Source organism: Schistocerca gregaria, chromosome 11 (genome assembly GCF_023897955.1).
Source record: "Schistocerca gregaria isolate iqSchGreg1 chromosome 11, iqSchGreg1.2, whole genome shotgun sequence".
Classification (NCBI taxonomy): domain Eukaryota; kingdom Metazoa; phylum Arthropoda; class Insecta; order Orthoptera; family Acrididae; genus Schistocerca; species Schistocerca gregaria.
The window spans coordinates 75314223-75332266 of NC_064930.1; the positions used below are offsets into that span (position 1 = coordinate 75314223).

General features: G+C 41.0%; 1 protein-coding gene across 1 annotated transcript in view; it reads left to right on the plus strand.

Annotated features, from left to right (window-relative positions):
• LOC126295339 (transcription initiation factor TFIID subunit 10-like) overlaps positions 1–18044 on the plus strand; it is a 121986-nt gene that overhangs the window by 88599 nt on the left and 15343 nt on the right. The window contains exon 4 of the mRNA XM_049987807.1: positions 3500–3564. Coding sequence (XP_049843764.1) covers positions 3500–3564 — 65 coding nt within the window. The remainder of the gene's footprint in view (positions 1–3499; positions 3565–18044) is intronic.

The following is an 18044-nucleotide window of genomic DNA, read 5'->3' on the forward strand; positions in this document are numbered from 1 at the left end:
CAAATATGTCTAACTCCATTCCTGTAGGCTGAATTTGTTAAATTTTCATAGTATTTTAAATACTACCTTCTGTATATATTATGCTTCTCAAGTGATGGCCAAAAGCAATCTTGTCATTTGGGCTGACATGTCCTGACCATTTTGGCTTATATGAAAATGACCACATGTTCTACATTGTAACCTGCAGGGTGTTCCAGAATGGCATTTTAAAAATTTGGGGACAGGTTCCTCATACCAAAACAAGAAAAGAATTTCAATTGTTAAGGTCTTTTTGTTGTGCCTATCTGTGACTCAGCATCTCCGCTATATGGTGAGTAGCAACTTGCCTTCTCATAATATTGTTACATTCCACCCTGGATTTTCCATTGTTTGAAAAGATGAAATACTTTATTTATTTGTACAACGGTGTCAAAAATGCCATTTTCGTTACAAGATTTGCATTTTCGTCTATGGTAACTGTTACATAAACATTAAAAACATTAATTCTTATTGCACAGTCAACAAAATAATACAAATGAAGGTTTAAACAAAAGAAGGGATTGTAAGTAAAATGAAAGTGTAGCAAACTGAGGAATAGAAATAATGAACGCAATAGCATGGACAAAAGTATTGGATAATGAAACGGAAGAAGTTAAATCGGTCTTAATGTATGGAAATAATTACAATCATGAACATAAAGATTACAAGTGGAAAAAGAATTACAAGAAAAAAAAAAGAGAGCAATTGAAAAAGTTAATATGGTGATTAAAAATTATGTGACAAAGGAATAAAAATATATAAAAAAAGGTACATTAAAAACACATTAACTGACTAGAAATAATGATCAGAGTCGTTTAGGCATTTCAAGACGCATAACAAGATTTGAACCTACAAACACTAGCATACGAGGTTCATACTATAACCATTGCACTACACAGACAATGTGTATGAGTTATATTTGTTGAAGCTATTGAGCATCACGTGAAATTCTGAAATTTTTTCATCAATTACTTGCAAATGAGGGCCTACCTGTGCGAATGATTGCAGGGTGTGATACCTGGGACCTTAACCTACAATACCGTATAGACGATTTCAATAAGTCAATCCCATTGCTGGTGACCTCTCCTCATTAGCACATCTGTGACACATATGTCCCAATGGTAGTGAGAGCGTTATACAATAAATATATTGGAAAATTATGTATGAATGTATTGGTATAAATATGCACCCGTAAGCACTTTTCCAGAAACAGTCCAAAGATGACAGAAGGGCGGAGTGAGAAGTGGAATGGATTAAGAGGAAGAAATGATAAGTGAAATAACTAGTACAATTAAATTGGTGGAAAGCAGGTAAGAAGACAAGAAAAAATTTAAAAAACCATCTGCCAGTTATGCTACCTGGGATTTGGGGTGCTAATAGCAATATATTGGCCAGTAGCTGTGCCTCCTTGTAATTTTCCAACATATAGTAAATGAAGCAGGCAAAAAGGAATACAAACGTCTCAAAAATGAGATGGACAGGAAGTGCAAAATGGCTAAGCAGGGATGGCTGGAGGAGAAATGTAAGGATGTAGAGGCTTATCTCACTAGGGGTAAGATAGATACTGCCTACAGCAAAATTAGAGAGACCTTTGGAGATAAGAGAACCACTTGTATGAACATCAAGACCTCAGATGGAAACCCAGTTCTAAGCAAAGAAGGGAAAGCAGAAAGGTGGAAGGAGTATATAGAGGCACTTGAGGACAATATTATTGAAATGGAAGAGGATGCGAGATACGACACTGCGTGAAGAGTTTGACAGAGCACTGAAAGACCTGAGTCGAAACAAGGCCCCCGGAGTAGACAATATTCCATTGGAACTACTGACGGCCTTAGGAGAGCCAGTCCTGACAAAACTCTACCAGCTGGTGAGCAAGATGTATGAAACAGGCGAAATACCCTCAGACTTCAAGAAAAATATGATAATTCCAATCCCAAAGAAAGCAGGTGTTGACAGATGTAAAAATTACTGAACAATCAGTTTAATAAGCCACAGCTGCAAAATACTAATGCGCATTCTTTACAGACGAATGGAAAAACTAGTAGAAGCCGACCTCAGGGAAGATCAGTTTGGATTCTGTAGAAATACTGGAACACGTGAGGCAATACTGACCTTACGACTTACCTTACAAGAAAGATTAAGGAAAGGCAAACCTACGTTTCTAGCATTTGTAGCCTTAGAGAAAGCTTTTGACAATGTTGACTGGAATACTCTCTTTCAAATGCTAAAGGTGGCAAGGGTAAAATACAGGGAGCAAAAGGCTATTTACAATTTGTACAGAAACCAGATGGCAGTTATAAGAGTCGAGGGGCATGAAAGGGAAGCAGTTGTTGGGAAGGAAGTAAGACAGGGTTGTAGCCTCCCCCCCGATGTTATTCAATCTGTATATTGAGCAAGCAATAAAGGAAACAAAAGAAAAATTCGGAATAGGTATTAAAATCCATGGAGAAGAAATAAAAACTTTGAGGTTCGCCGATGACATTGTAATTCTGTCAGAGACAGCAAAGGACTTGGAAGAGCAGTTGAATGGAATGGATAGCGTCTTGAAAGTCGGATATAAGATGAACATCAACAAAAGCAAAACGAGGATAATGGAATGTAGTCGAATTAAGTCGGGTGATGCTGAGGGAATTAGATTAGGAAATGAGACACTTAAAGAAGTAAAGGAGTTTTGCTATTTGGAGAGCAAAGTAACTGATGATGGTCAAAGTAGAGAGGATATAAAATGTAGACTGGCATTGGCAAGGAAAGCGTTTCTGAAGAAGAGAAATTTGTTGACATTGAATATAGATTTAAGTGTCAGGAAGTCATTTCTGAAAGTATTTGTATGGAGTGTAGCCATGTATGGAAGTGAAACATGGGCGATAAATAGTTTGGACAAGAAGAGAATAGAAGCTTTCAAAATGTGGTGCTACAGAAGAATGCTGAAGATTAGATGGGTAAATCACATAACTAATGAGGAAGTTTTGAATAGAATTTGGGAGAAGAGGAGTTTGTGTCACAACTTGCCCAGAAGAAGGGATCGGTTGGTAGGACATGTTCTGAGGCATCAAGGGATCACCAATTTAGTATTGGAGGGCAGCGTGGAGGGTAAAAATCGTAGAGGGAGGCCAAGAAATGGATACACTAAGCAAATTCAGAAGGATGTAGGTTGCAGTAGGTACTGGGAGATGAAGAAGCTTGCACAGGATAAAGTAGCATGGAGAGCTGCATCAAACGAGTCTCATGACTGAAGACCATAACAACAACAACACGCTTTTGTACTTTCTACAGTCTTTAAATTGTTTAAAGTTTCAAATTTTGCGGTTCGTACAGGCAGTACTTATGTGACTGAATTATTGCTTCATTTCCAGCTTTCAACCGAGAGGTTGGGAAGATTAGGACCGTGTGATTTTCACAAACATTTGGTGTATCTCAGACACATTTTTTAAGTCAGTCAGGAACAGAATGCTGTAGAAAATGCACATACTTTCTGTTGCAGATTCCTGATGCAGTCACGAGCTATTACTTGCAGACAGCTGGATTCGATACTGAGGACCCCCGAATGTAAGTTGTTGTCACTTCTCTGCCTTAATCGTTTCACGTTAACAATCAAGATTATATGTAAACAGTTCTGATGGACGGAAATTGGTAAATATTTGATGTCTCGTGACATCCAGTTTGTCGGAGGTAGACCATTAGTTCAGTTGGATCAGAATGTGGAAGAAATAAGCTGCAGTGACATTTGACAACCCCTCCCAGCATTTACGTAAAGTTGTTTAAGAAAATCACTCAGTGTGTAAATAAACTAATCAGAAAGAGGGTCACCCCTTTTCTTAACTACAGTCCTACCTGACCCACTCACCGCTATACTGTAAATTATGAAAAAAGTTGGACACCACCTGCGAACGTTTTAATGTGTGTGTAAACTTAGATTTAAAGAGAGCAGGATATGAAGGAATGACCTTAGGAAATTGAAAAAATGACTTTAATGTGTAATATAAACAAAATGTCGTCATTATATTCCTTCCAAGTATTAGGCTTCTCTACCTGTTACGATCTGGTCAAGAAATTCTCCTGCCGACTTTTAATCAGCAGTGTACTGTGGATTTTGAGGTCTCCTTTGAACTCATTTTGTGTAGATGTTTTCTCCAGGTATTTTGATAGTTCTGACTATGTGTGATGGGTTCCATTTTAAGTTCCTTTGACACATCTTCAATTCTTTTGTGACCCCATTTGCCATAACCAGCTGTTCGTCTTTCATTTCACAGGCTGTAAGTCTTTTTCACATCTTTTGCTTTTATTGTCCAGACTTCATTGCAGTACCACAGTACAAGTCTTGCTAACATCTCGTAAACATATTCAACTGAGCTTCTGGACTGGAAAAGCTTTCATTATGTTATTAATGATTCTCACTGCTTTTGTGTATCTAGTGACTTTTTGAGCTAAGTCTGTTTCTTGCAAAATGGTAATTGTAGCTAAAATGCACACATAAAAAAAAGTTTCGCATCACCTCGACTCTGAGAGTTCGAGAACCTGCACTAAAAATTGGAATAGAGATCAACATAAACATCCGTCCTTTTCATTGCTCACGAAAACCACACATTGTGTGTTGCACCACCATACAGCGAGACCTTCAGTGGTGGTGGTCCAGATTGCTGTACACACCAGTACCTCTAATACCTAGTAGCACATCCTCTTGTATTCAGGCATGCCTGCATTCATCATGGCATATTATCTACAAGCTCATCAAGGCAGTGATGGTCCAGATTGTCCCGCCCCTCAACGGCAGTTCGGCGTAAGTCCCTCAGAGTGGTTGGTGGGTCACGTCATCCATAAACAGCCCTTTTCAATATATCCCAGGCATGTTCAATAGGGTTCATGTCTGGGGAACATGCTAGCCACTCTAGTCGAGCGGTGTTGTTATCTTGAAGGAAGTCATTCACAAAACGTGCATGATAGGGACACGAGTTGTCGTCCATGGATATGAATGGCACGCCAATATACTGCCGATATGGTTGCAGTATTGGTGGGAGGATGGCATTCACATATTGTACAGCCATTACGGTGACTTCCGTAATCACCATCAGTGTACATTGACCCCAAAACAGCAGGGAACCTCCACCTTGCTGTACTTGGTGGACAGTGTGTCTAAGGTGTTCTGCCTGACAGGGTTGCCTCCAAACACGTCTCTGGCGATTGTCTGCTTGAAGGCATATGAGACACTCATCGGTCCATTCGATATGTTGTTGGGCCCATCTGTACCGCGCTGGATGGTGTCGTGGTTGCAAAGATGGACCTCGCCACGGACGTCAGGAGTGAAGTTGCGCATCATGCAGCTTATTGTGCACAGTTTGAGTCATAACATGACATCCTGTGGCTGCATGAAAAGCATTATTCAACATGGTGGTATTGCTGTCAGGGTTCCTTTGAGCCATAATCCGTAAGCAGTGGTCATTCACTGCAGGAATCGCCCTGGAAGGGGGGGGGGGGGGGGGGGGCGCTGAGTAGGGCATGTCGTCGATGATTCCTGTCTCTCTGTACCTCCTCCATGTCCGAACAACATCACTTTGGTTCACTCCGAGATGCCTGGACACTTCCCTTGTTCAGAGCCCTTCCTGGCACAAAGTAACAATGTGGACACGACCGAACTGCGGTATTGACCATCTGGGCACGGTTGAACTACAGTCAACACTAGCCGTGTACGTTCTTGGTGGAATGACTGGAACTAATCAGCTGTCGGACTCCCTCCATCTAATAGACGCTGCTCGTGCATGGTTGTTTACATGTTTGGGCAGGTTTAGTGTCATCGCTAAACAGTCAAAGGGATTGTGTCTGTGATACAATAACCACAGTCAATGTCTCTCTTCATGAGTGCTGGGCATCGGGGTGATGCAAAACTTTTTTTGATGTGTATATCAATCTGTTCACTCTTTCTAGAATTTCATTTTTCAAACAGTTCGTACTCGGTAATGGGTATTTTCCACGGAAGAACACAATCTCTCCCCCCCCCCCCCCCCCCTACTGTATTTATCAGATATATCTGTAAATTGTGTACAGAATGCTGCAGCTCAATTCTGAAGGTGCTAAAAGAGCTAAATCGTGTGGAAAAAGTAAAGAATGTAGCTTTGTGTTTCTGCTGATTTGAATGAAGCTGTACGGCATTTGCCTCCACCTGTAGATGAGTTTATTCATGTAAGTAATAAATATGAGTGGTGAAGGTGCACATCCCTGTTGTACTGCTGCAGGTGTTCATCTCCACTCTGATAATTTGCCCTCTTTCTCGACACAGATTAAACTAGTTCTGTAAATTTTGTATACGTTATTGATAAGTTGTTGGGGAGCGTGATTGTCTGCCAGACTGATCATCTGCTAGAATAGAAACAAAACAGTACCCAAAATAAAAGCAAAGTGAACAGCCTCGATCATCAGTGGAATCAAAATCTGCCGCTGGCTAACATCCAGTGCACTGTGACAGATTCGTACCCTCGTCGGCACACCGTCCGGGAGGTGGTCGAGACGCTGGTGCTCGAGCCTGCCCCACGTTTTGATGACAGGCCTCCCTGAGGTCATCCACTGTACACATTATTTGATTACACAAGGTGCGTGAGAAAAGTAATGACTGATTTTTTACCTCTCACAAGGAGACGGCACGACTCTGGGGTCGAGGATTTGTCCGAAATTTTGTGTAGTGAAAGAGGACTCCTAACACCTCACACAATTAAAATATTAGGACGCACTACCTAGAAAATCCCAGGAAAAATCGATCCAAAGTTTCTTAGGTGCCTTATGAGTATACAGTGTTAGTCCATAGCCGAGCCGCCGCCTGGCCTACACGGTTAGGACTCGGACCCTTACGCCAGATGTCTCGGGTTCAGTTCCTACTCCGCACTGTTTTTTCCTTCTGTTTCATTTTCTTTTGTTATTCCACCAATTACTCAAAAACTTTCTCAAACCTACATTATTTTAAAACATTATTTTAACTCAAGAACGTAAAGTTTTTCATTCACTGAAAAATATTCGTGCTCGTTGTTCCATTTGGTTTTATGGTGTTTCAAGGTTTAAAGGGGCTTTGTAAGGGTCCCCTTGGGATTATAACGGTCATCTGCGCACAGGACTGTGCACGAGCCGTGAGAAGTAAACGGCAGTTTGTTTTTCGATTTTGTCGTGAACAGACGTGCCTGTTTCAATTTTCGACGTATTATTCCGATCCGAGCTTAAACGTGTCGACTGAAGGAAGTTGCTGGCTCGTCTGGAATAGAAGAAATTCCTGAAGAATCCATTCGTGGTGATCTATCAAAATTACGATTGAAGGACACAGTGGTGCATTATGAAAAGCTGTTGATGGAAAATAATTTAATTGCATCGACATCTTCGGAAGAAATCTCTCGCGGTGCTATGTTCTTGTTTATAATTATTATATGTATAAAAATTAAATGTTTCCCAATCAACTTTGTTATTCTGACTAAAAACTCAATGTTTCTCCTCATATACTTTTACAATGAAAAATGGAAAGCCCACCACCATGAATTGTGTTGTTGGTAGGTTTGGGAAACTTTCTGAATAATTGGTGGAATAACAAAAGAAAATGAAACAAGAAAAAAAAAAGTGCCAGAGGAGGAATCAAACCCAAGACATCTGGTGTAAGAGTCCGAGCCCTAATTATCTACGCCAGACGGCAGCTCGGCAATGGACTAACATTGTATACTCGTAAGGCACCTGAGAAACTTTGGATCGATTTTTCCCCAGATTTTACAGTTAGTGGGTCCTAATATTTTAACCACGTGAGGTGTTAGGGGTCCTCTTTCACCACACAAAATTTTGGACAAATCCTCAACCGCACGGTCGTGCCGTCTCCTTGTCAGAGTTTATATTTCTTTCAAAGAACTATATTGTCTCCCTTCCGAAGCTATACTGAAGTAGATTTGTTTTTTCTCAGTCTTGGTTTGAAAGGCTTAAACAGTAAGCCCTTTAACTTGTCAATCACATTCTTTTGAATGTTCTGTAGAGTCCCAAAATTACGTCCTATTAAGACTTCTTCAGTATCAGAAAAAGAAAAAAAAGTCACAAGGACCGAGATCAGGTGAATATGGGATCTGTGGAACAACAGAAATGACTTTTGAGGTGAAAAATACGGTGACTGAAGTGGTCGTGTGATGTGGGGCACTGTCACGGTGCAGCATCCACTTTTCTGCGATGTCCGATAACACTCGATCCTCCCTTTTCCTGTGCCTTTTGATGACATTTTTGTAAAACATTTCATTGACAGTTTCATCTGGAGGAACAAATTTTTTATGCACGATACCACTATTGTCAAAAAAGCAAATCATCATTTTTTTTAAATCTCAGATTTGCTCCTTCGAGCTTTTTTCAGTTGAAGAGGCATCTCAGTGTGACACTCCTCACTTTCCTGCTTTGTCTCAGAATTGTACTCAAAAGTCCAGGATTCATCACCTATGATCAAGTGACTGAACCATTTGTGGTGTAACCTCCATGTTAAATTGTCACAAGCTTAGTCAGCCATTGTCATAATTTTGAAATGAGAGTTATTATGAAGGTCACATAATAAGTATTTCGCGTGAAGCACCGTTTTGACATGGGCAAAAGTCAATTGTGGAAACTAAGCAACTGAATATTATAAGTGACGTTATTAAAGACTACACCTGACTGACTACAGAAAATAAGAGAGCACACACATTTGCGAGTGAGTGGTACAAAATAAGAATGATATTATGATGGAAATGGGTCGTAAGTATAGTTACATTGGTACACACTCAATGTATGCGAATGTATGATTGGGATAGAGGCACGTACATTGTAAGTACTATTATTTCCCGTGTCCTGGGTTGAAAAGAATTGTGGTAAAAATGCACTTATTTGTCTGGGATAGAAAATAATCAGACTTCGTAATTAAATGGAAAGAAAGATTCCAATTTCAGAAAGTCACGGCAAATATATTGAAATTGATATTGGTGGCCGTGAAGGGAAAGAGATGAACACATTCACATCGTGAAGATTGTCGCCTCCATCTAAATTATCCATATAAAATTAAAATAATAGTAACCTTCCAGAGTTACAGCAGCTGAAATCCATGGTATCGTAAATCAGAAAGTCGTTCTGTTTCATAAGCAGCTTTCATTGTATAGCACAATTTCTTAAAATTACAGTGCACGTCTTATCACTAGGGCATGAGAACAATGAAAGGTAACTAATACTAAACTAATAAACAAATAGCATAAAGCTTATTTTGTCAGTCAGTGTTTAATACTTTTCAGGCGGATCTTTGGTATGAGGGTTGAATAATCTATACATTTATCAATAAGAAAAATTATTAAGTTCCTTTACAGTAGTTATTAGCAATCCTCTTAACAGGACGAATGCATACGTTTCTCCAGCTGACCTTCTACTTAGTTGTGAGGTTTTTTGGCACCATTGTGGCACAAATCTTTCTTCAGTCAAAATTTGATGCATGAAGAGTTCACCTAATGGGGCAGCCACAATTGTTAAAATTCATTTTCAGACATGAAGGAAACTGCAGGACATATGCTTAATCCTCCAGTTTCGGAACAGTTGCAGTTCCATCATCTGTTATAAACTGTAGTAGTAAAAATATTCTGTTACACACGGAAGGGAGGAGTTCCTCAAGTCATTATTCATACCAAAAAATTTCGGTAGTAGATAAAGGAACCATGAAATCTTCAAAAACGACACTCCTTCTATCCCAGAGTGGATCGTACTCAGTGTGATAAAAGCCAGAAATTGAAATTTTAAGGAGTCTTCATTCCCATCCTCTTGATAAAATTAATAAACCAACAAACCTGCAAACAGTTATTTATGACATTATCCAGGCAGATTAAGGTGTCCATGTAACATAATATTTTTCCTTGTTTTTTTTTTTTTTTTTTTTTTTTTTTTTTTTTTTTTTTTTTTTAATGTACATGTCTTCTTCTCCATTAATGTTGTGATTGTTCCATCTCCTTTCAGCTGTTACTCCCAACTCTTTCACTTTAAACGATTCTCCACTGCCATGTTTGTTTCATACCACACATGTTCTTGGGGCGTGTGCAGTTCAATACTCATGGCTAGTATTTATTATTACACAGTTTTCCTGTTTGTGTTTCTGGTCACACAGCATGAGGGAATGGCTGTTATGGAATTTTTGCAGGCAATTCCACGCAGTATGTTAACAGACCCGTGACCCATTTTTATAGCATTTTACATGTTTCATTAGTTTGGTAACTTTTGGTGTGTGTTTATGACAGCTGTTTGTTCCCAGTTCATTTTAGGTCTCTCTTACTTTTTTGACACGGATCTTTGTAAGTAAAATCCTATTCTCTGTCTTTTAATTTGTTTTAATTTTGAAATTTGAGATTCATAGTTCCTTATGTAATATATCAGACGTGATGTTCCCTTCCCTTTTGCAAGTAACAGAGTATTTTTACTACTGCAGTTTACAATCTTAACTGTTCCGAAACTGGCCGTGTACCAAATAAAAGATGGAGATTAAGCAACTGTCCTGCGGTTCTCTTCCTTTTTCAAAACAAAATTTGGTGTACAGTGAAAGTGTTTACCAGGTCACCTGCCATTCTTATTTTTAAACATCAGTTTCATCTCACTAGGGCACGTGTACATTTATCGGTTTCATTGGTTTTTCAAGGTGAAGGTTTCCCCGATCAGGGTTTACCTTTAACATGTTCTCGGCCTTCCACAAATGATTTGTGCCTGTGAAAAATTCTCCCCTCGATAAGGAATGTTCCCCGTAAGCCAGTTTCAACTTTTCAAAGATCGCAGTTGGGAGTTCCCCAAGTTTACTGCAAAACTTGAAGTCATAACATTGCTCTAAATTGCACTATTCGATTTTCATAACACACAACAAAAACACAACTTCACTTACGGTGTTCTCAAAAAGCACATGATGGCTGTACAGACCAGAAAATCCAACTGAGCATTTGGAAGGGTTGAACACACAGGTCTACATCTGCAGAAGAGTACAGGATTTCTCATAGGGCTGTCAGTCTCATTACTTTTCTCACACACCTCGTACACAGGTGCAAACAAAAGGAGTAAGTAGAGGACAATGAGATGTGCAAGTAATCCTTGTGAACATGAGTCTGCAAACCAATGGTTTGTCCACTACAGTTTATGCCTAAGTGAAGTCATGCCATGTTACGATACTGCTAATGTCTAAGGCTGCTTTTCTTTTCAAACACTGCAAGTGGGGCATAAATTACAAAGGGAAAAACTGTGCTCATTGATTCATCAACATTTCAGGTTCCCAAGTACTGATACATTGTGTTTCAGCAACTAGTGTCTCCGATTGCTCACTAAACTGTGGCATCCTAGGTCCATGGACTTGAAACTGTTCGAATTTTTGAGTGGGTGCATTTAAAAGCATCCGGTGTATTCTGACACTGGTGACGGTCTCGACGAACTCTGGGAAACATTTGTGGATGGTTGTCAGTTCATTGGGAACACAACTGGGATTTCTGAACGTGCACGGGCATTGACAAGATGTGCTGAACCCCGCCTTCACGTAAACGATTGCCACGTAGGACACTTGTCGTAATGTTCAAATAACTTATGGAGTACAGCCGGGTGACATCTTAGGTAACTGCTTATATTTTGACAGGTGTGCACCCTGTCATTTTTGAGGCACATATGCATTTGTCAACTGTCTGCATTCTTGTAAGTTATTTGAAAATTGTATATACCGGGAGAAACTTGGGTTTCTCATTTTTGTAATGTCTCTGTCCTCGAGTGCACTTCCGAATGTTCAGGGATTCCTTTATAAGTTTTTCCTGTACTCATTACTGGCAACACGCTCGACCCGCCAGGTTCACCGAGAGCGATAATGCGCTGCTTCCCGGACTCTGGTAGGCACGCTGGCTCTGGTTCGAATCCACCTGGCAGATTGACGACGATGGTCGGTGTCCTAGCCAGGCCACATGTAGTTTTTAGGCAGTGTTCCACATCCCGCTAGGTGAATACCGGGCTGGTCCCCACATCCCACATCAGTTGCACAGCTCGCAGACATTTGAACACATTCACACTTTTCCATGGATTACACTAGTCGCAGACAGTTGGGGTACAGTAATTCTGTCCCGGCGGGTACGGGGTGGCGACAGGACGGGCATCCGGCCACCCCTTAAACTAACTTTGCCAAATCTGTTTAACCATGCTCACCCTGTGAACTGTGGGAAAAGGCACCAGCGATAGATAGATAGATAGATAGACTACTGACGACACACTGTGCTGAGGTATGTTCCAGAGAGCAGAACCCAAATGAGATTCGAGAAAAAATTGAGAGACGAGCAGTGTACTGTCGGACCTGGAAGGTCAACTGTTGACCTAGTATTTGCAGTGAGGTAACTCCAGGGGCACCACTGAGAATTTGGGGAAGATCTGGTGATGGCCTTTCTCAATACAGAAAAGGCATTTCATAGCATCTGTAGAAGAAAGGTCTCGGAAGCAGTAGAAGGGGAGGAGTGGAAAAAAGAGACAACAAGCAGAGTGGAAGTGTTGTTCTGTGGTAGCCTGAGTTGTGTGAAAGTGGGAAATGTAACGACAATCTGGTCCTAGGAAACAAGTGGTGTGAAACAGAGCAACTTCTTGTCTCCTCTCTTCATCATAGTGGTCTCAGATGTGGTGATGACTAAGGTGCCAGAAAAACTGGAGAAGAGGAAATGAAAGCAGTGGTGTTCACAGATGACTTTATGATCTGGAGAAACAGGTAGGAGGAGATTCAGGAACATCAGGATGCTCAGGAAGAAACTGAGAGACGGTACAGAATGAAAATTGACGCAAACAAATTTGAGATGGTGGCTGCAACTAGAAAGAAAGAAAGACTAACTAGTGGAATGAGGATTCGAGAAGGTGGGAAGTTCCAAGTACTTGGGAAGTGTGATAGAGGGAAATGGAAGAAATGAGAAAGAGATGAGTGAATGTGGCAGATATTCAGAAACATTCCCGTGAAGTGTTGTTCTTTCTGAACAAAGATATCCCACAAGAAGGCATAGATGTAATATATAGAAGTTACTACATCCCAGTACTGACCTGTGCATCTGAAACGTAGGAAATCAATGCAAGCAGATTATAGGGATATGAAATGTAGTTCCTCGCAAGTACGAGGCTTTTTTTTAAAAATAAGTACTGTTTTGATATTTAAAAAAGACGTGTTAAGATATCTCAATAATTTTATTTTTACATGAAAGTCTGTACCTTAATCTACTTTTCTACATAGTTTCCGCCAATATTGAGGCACTTGTCATAACGTTGTGCCAGTTTTTGAATACCCTCATCATAGAAGTCTTCCACCTGACTTGTTAACCACTGCGTCACCACTGTTTTGACTTCGTCATCATTTTGAAGACGCTGACTGCCCAGGTGTTTCTTCAAGTGCAGGAGCAGATGGTAGTCACTGGGCGCAAGATCGGGGCTGTACGGAGGATGATTTGGAGTTTCCCATGAAAAAGATGTGATGAGATCTTTGGTCTGATTCGCCACATGCGGGCAGGCATTGTCTTGCAGCAAAACGATGCCCTTGCTCAACTTCCACAGACTGTTGCTTTGATTCTGATGTGACATACGCCACCCACATTTTATCGCCCATAAAATTTTGGCTTAAGAAATCATCACCGTTCTTGTGGTACCACTCAAGGAAAGTCAATGCACTGTCTAAACATTTGATTTTGTGCACATCCGTCCACATTTTCGGTGCCCAACATGCGCACAATTTTCGGTAATTCGAGTGCTCGGTCATAATGCCATACAAAACACTATGAGAAATATTAGGAAAGTCATCCCACAAGGAGGAAATCGTAAAGCGTCTGCTTTCTCTCACCTTATTGTCCACTTCCTGCACCAAACTTTCATTAACGACCGAAGGACGCCCACTCCGTTGTTCATCCTGCACATTTGTGGGGCTATCTTTAAATCCTCTCACCCACTTTCTTACCATTTCATCACTCGTAATGTTTTCTCCGTAAACTGCACAGATCTCACGATGAATACGGATCGCTTTTAGGTCTTTAGCAATAAGAAATCTTGTAACAGCCTGTACTTCACACTTGGCAGGACTCACGATTATCGGATGCATCTTAAACACTCAGTAAACAACGTAAACAAGGAAGAATTGGACTGTAATGGTGTCAGTGCATAGATTAAGGTAAAGGCTTTCATGTGAAAATAAAATTATTGAGATATCTTAGCATGTCTTTTTTTTTAATTTCAAAATGGTACTTACTTAAAAAAACACGCCTCGTAGTATAGGAGTAACAAAGAAAGAGAGGATGAGGAACGAAAGGATAAGGGAAATACTGCAAGAGGAACCCTTGCGAGGTGGGATAGAAATATCAAGGCTAAGATGGTATGGGCACTGGAAGAGAATGGAAAAAAAAGATGATTCCCAAGAAGATAAACAAAACGGAGATGCAGAGGAAATGGTAGAGGGGAGGACCGAGGGTAGATGGCGGAAGGGTGTGGAGGAGAGTGTTGGAAAAAGAGACAAGCACCGGAACAAACAGGACTAAATGGTGAGGATTAAGTTTCAGACAGACCCAGTGTGTGGCCAGAAACTGTTCAAGATGATGATGATGATGATGATGATGATGATGATGATGATGATGTACTCATTCATAATATGTCAAGTCAGGCAACCTGTTGGCTTCTGGACCTCTGTTTATTAGAATTGTTTGTGCATATCATTGTTCTCTACTCACACCTTTCATTTGTACCTATACTAGTCAGACACACTGGATTTTCCTCCCACCTTTCAGTTTTCCCTTCTTTGCTTAGTCCATACTTGCCATTGAGCTTTTGATATTCATACAGGTGCTTATCTTTTATAGGATTTTTCCGAAACTGCTATTGTTTGTTGAATTATTATTTCATTTACAATCCACCAGGACTACTTTCCATTACCTAATGACTATTTATGTGTGTTCCGTCACAATAATATTAAAAGTACAGGTTGGTGCTCACCATATAGCAGAAATGTTGAGTTGCAAATGGGCACAACAAAAAAGACTGCTAAACATGTGAGCTTTTGACCAGAAGGCCTTCTTACAAAATACACACACACACACACACACACACACACACACACACACACACACACACACACACACACACGTACGTACATTAATGATATCAACAAAAAAATACAAGAAAATTAGTAGGAACAAAGATACCTTAGGCAGTAAAGTAAGTGTGTTGAACTATGTGCTGCATGATTAGAAAATGGCAAATTTATCAGTACTGTTTTACGGGACATCTGTGTAAAGTGCACAGGGATTTCTAAAGTTCGTCAAAGAGCTTTTGAAGTGAAATCTTCCACCTTGGATACTTAACAAACTAATGAGAGATTTTAGTGAAAGAATACAGTTTTAGAATAGATTTTTAAGATTTGAACATTGTGGAACCCAAAAATTTTGAATACAAATAAAAATTAAATTTCAGAAAAAGTAAGATATTTGTAGAAAAAGTAGTATGAGAGCTCGTAAACCATCTAAGACAATCTTGAAACAAACAATTTTTTGTTATCAGTATGTTTTTATGTTCATATTGTTCACACATACAGCAAATCACAAATATTTCGTCATATAAAATGTTTTCACATCAGATGTACTCAGATGTATGATTGTATTAGGCAGTCATTAAATTATACTGCAAATAATAAAGTCTTATTAAATACTGCTTGTAAAAGAAATTAGTTATTTTGTGTAACTACTGTATATGTACTATTAACTAAAAGAGATTAGTATATACATATATGATGTAACTTACCAAACGAAAGCATTGGTATGTTGATAGACACACAAACACACACACAAAATTCAAGCTTTCGCAACCCACGGTTGCTTCATCAGGAAAGAGGGAAGGAGTGATGTGTGTGTTTGTGTGTATGTTTGTGTGTCTATCAACATACCAACACTTTCGTTCGGTAAGTTACATCATCATTGTTTTTTGATATATTTTTCCCATGTGGAATGTTTCCCTATATATATATATATATATATTCCACGTGGGAAAAATATATCTAAAAACAAGCAGAAAATGTCTGCTTGTGTCTGTGTATGTGCGGATGGATATGTGTGTGTGTGTGTGTGTGTGTGTGTGTGTGTGTGTGTGTGTGTGCGCGCGCGCGCGCGTGTGTATACCTGTCCTTTTTTCCCCCTAAGGTAAGTCTTTCCGCTCCCGGAATTGAAATGACTCCTTACCCTCTCCCTTAAAACCCACATCCTTTCGTCTTTCCCTCTCCTTCCCTCTTTCCTGATGAAGCAACCGTGGGTTGTGAAAGCTTGAATTTTTTGTGTTTCTTTGTGTGTCTATCAATATACCAATGCTTTCATTTGGTAAGTTACATCATCTTTGTTTATATATATATAGAAACATTCCACGTGGGAAAAATATGTTTAAAAAACAAAGATGATGTGACTTACCAAACGAAAGTGCTGGCAGGTTGATAGACACACAAACATACACACACCCCCTGTGGGTCTGGGGGTTAGACTAGGCCCGAGGTATTCCTGCCTGTCGTAAGATGCGACTAAAAGGAGTGCCTGCCCCTCAAGGGGGTAGTTAGCGCCTGCGTCCGGAGACAGACGGTTCCACGACCTATCTTTGCGGTCATTTTGGTTTTTCACTTCTCCTGGTTTCTTCCTTCCTTTGGTTGGTTCCTTTCTTTGTTCTTCTCCATCTCACTGTTTTACTTACTCTTTCCCTTGCCTTCTTCTCCTTGTCTTCTCTGGTCTCCGCCTAGACATTTGAGACAGTCTGTCCTTTCTTTCCCTCTCTCCTTTTATTTTCCTCTTCTTCTTTCCTCCCTGTGCGTGCCTGAAGGCCGACCCACGCGTTCGCACGCGTAGCCGGTGACGGGGTAACGCATAATTCCCCGCCCTTGGTAGACAGGTAAGGCACGTACGTACCCCCTCGTAAAGGCCAGGCCCAAGGAGGGGTGATTGCCTGAGCTGACACCTTTCGACTATGCCGATTGGTCCCTCAGTCCGTTCCTCGGGAGGTGTGACCCGTGGTGTGAACAATCACCTAAGGCGGGAGTGCCCTCTGAGAGGGTCCCCACAAGGAAGGAGCACGCCATCGGAGATGCTGGCAATCGTGGGGGATTCCTCCGCAATGGATTTCTCTTCTTCTCCTCTCTCGACTTCTGCCCACAAACGGAAACTTGACCAGCCACCAGTGACAAAAGTACTACTGCCTGCCCCACAGTTCCTCGTAGTTCCTCGATCTGAGGACGGAAAGGATTTTTCCTCTGTCAACTCTTTCGTTATCCAGAAGGGCGTAGATGCCATAGCCAGATCGGTCAAGTCTTGTACCAGGTTGTCTAACGGTACCTTGTTACTAGAAACTGAGAGCGCCTTTCAGGCACAAAAACTGCTTTGGGCCACACTCCCGTACACGTTCCCTGTCCGAGTGGCTGCCCGTTGTACCCACTCTCTAAATGTCCTCCGTGTTCTCAGTGGTATGTTGTGGGGAGCGGATCGAACCGTCCTACTTCGCCTATATCGGTCGATCGTCTGCTCCGAGCTGGATTATGGGAGCTTCGTATACTCCTCTGCACGGCCGTCCACCTTACGCCGCCTCAACTCCATACAACATCGGGGTTTACGTCTTGCGATCAGAGCGTTTTATACTAGCCCTGCTACCCCCTGGAGTTCGCTTTCGTCGCCTCCTTCAACACCTTGATTTTTCACTCCCTGCAACCTTTAGAGTGGGCGAGAGCCACACGCCACCTTGGCTCCAGGCTCAGGTTCGCGTTCACCTTGACCTCAGCTCGCTCCCAAAGGAGGTTACCCCCCGTTCGGTATACCACTCCCGTTTTGTCGAACTTCGTTCTCAGGTCATTAATATGACCTTCATTTATACAGATGGCTCTAAGACCGATGACTGGGTCGGGTCTTCTTTTATTGTCGGGGCACAAAGTTTCAGATACCGGCTACGTGGCCATTGTTCAATCTTCACAGCTGAGCTCTTTGCCCTCTACCAGGCTGTTCTTTACATCTGCCGCCACCGACATTCTGCTTATGTCATCT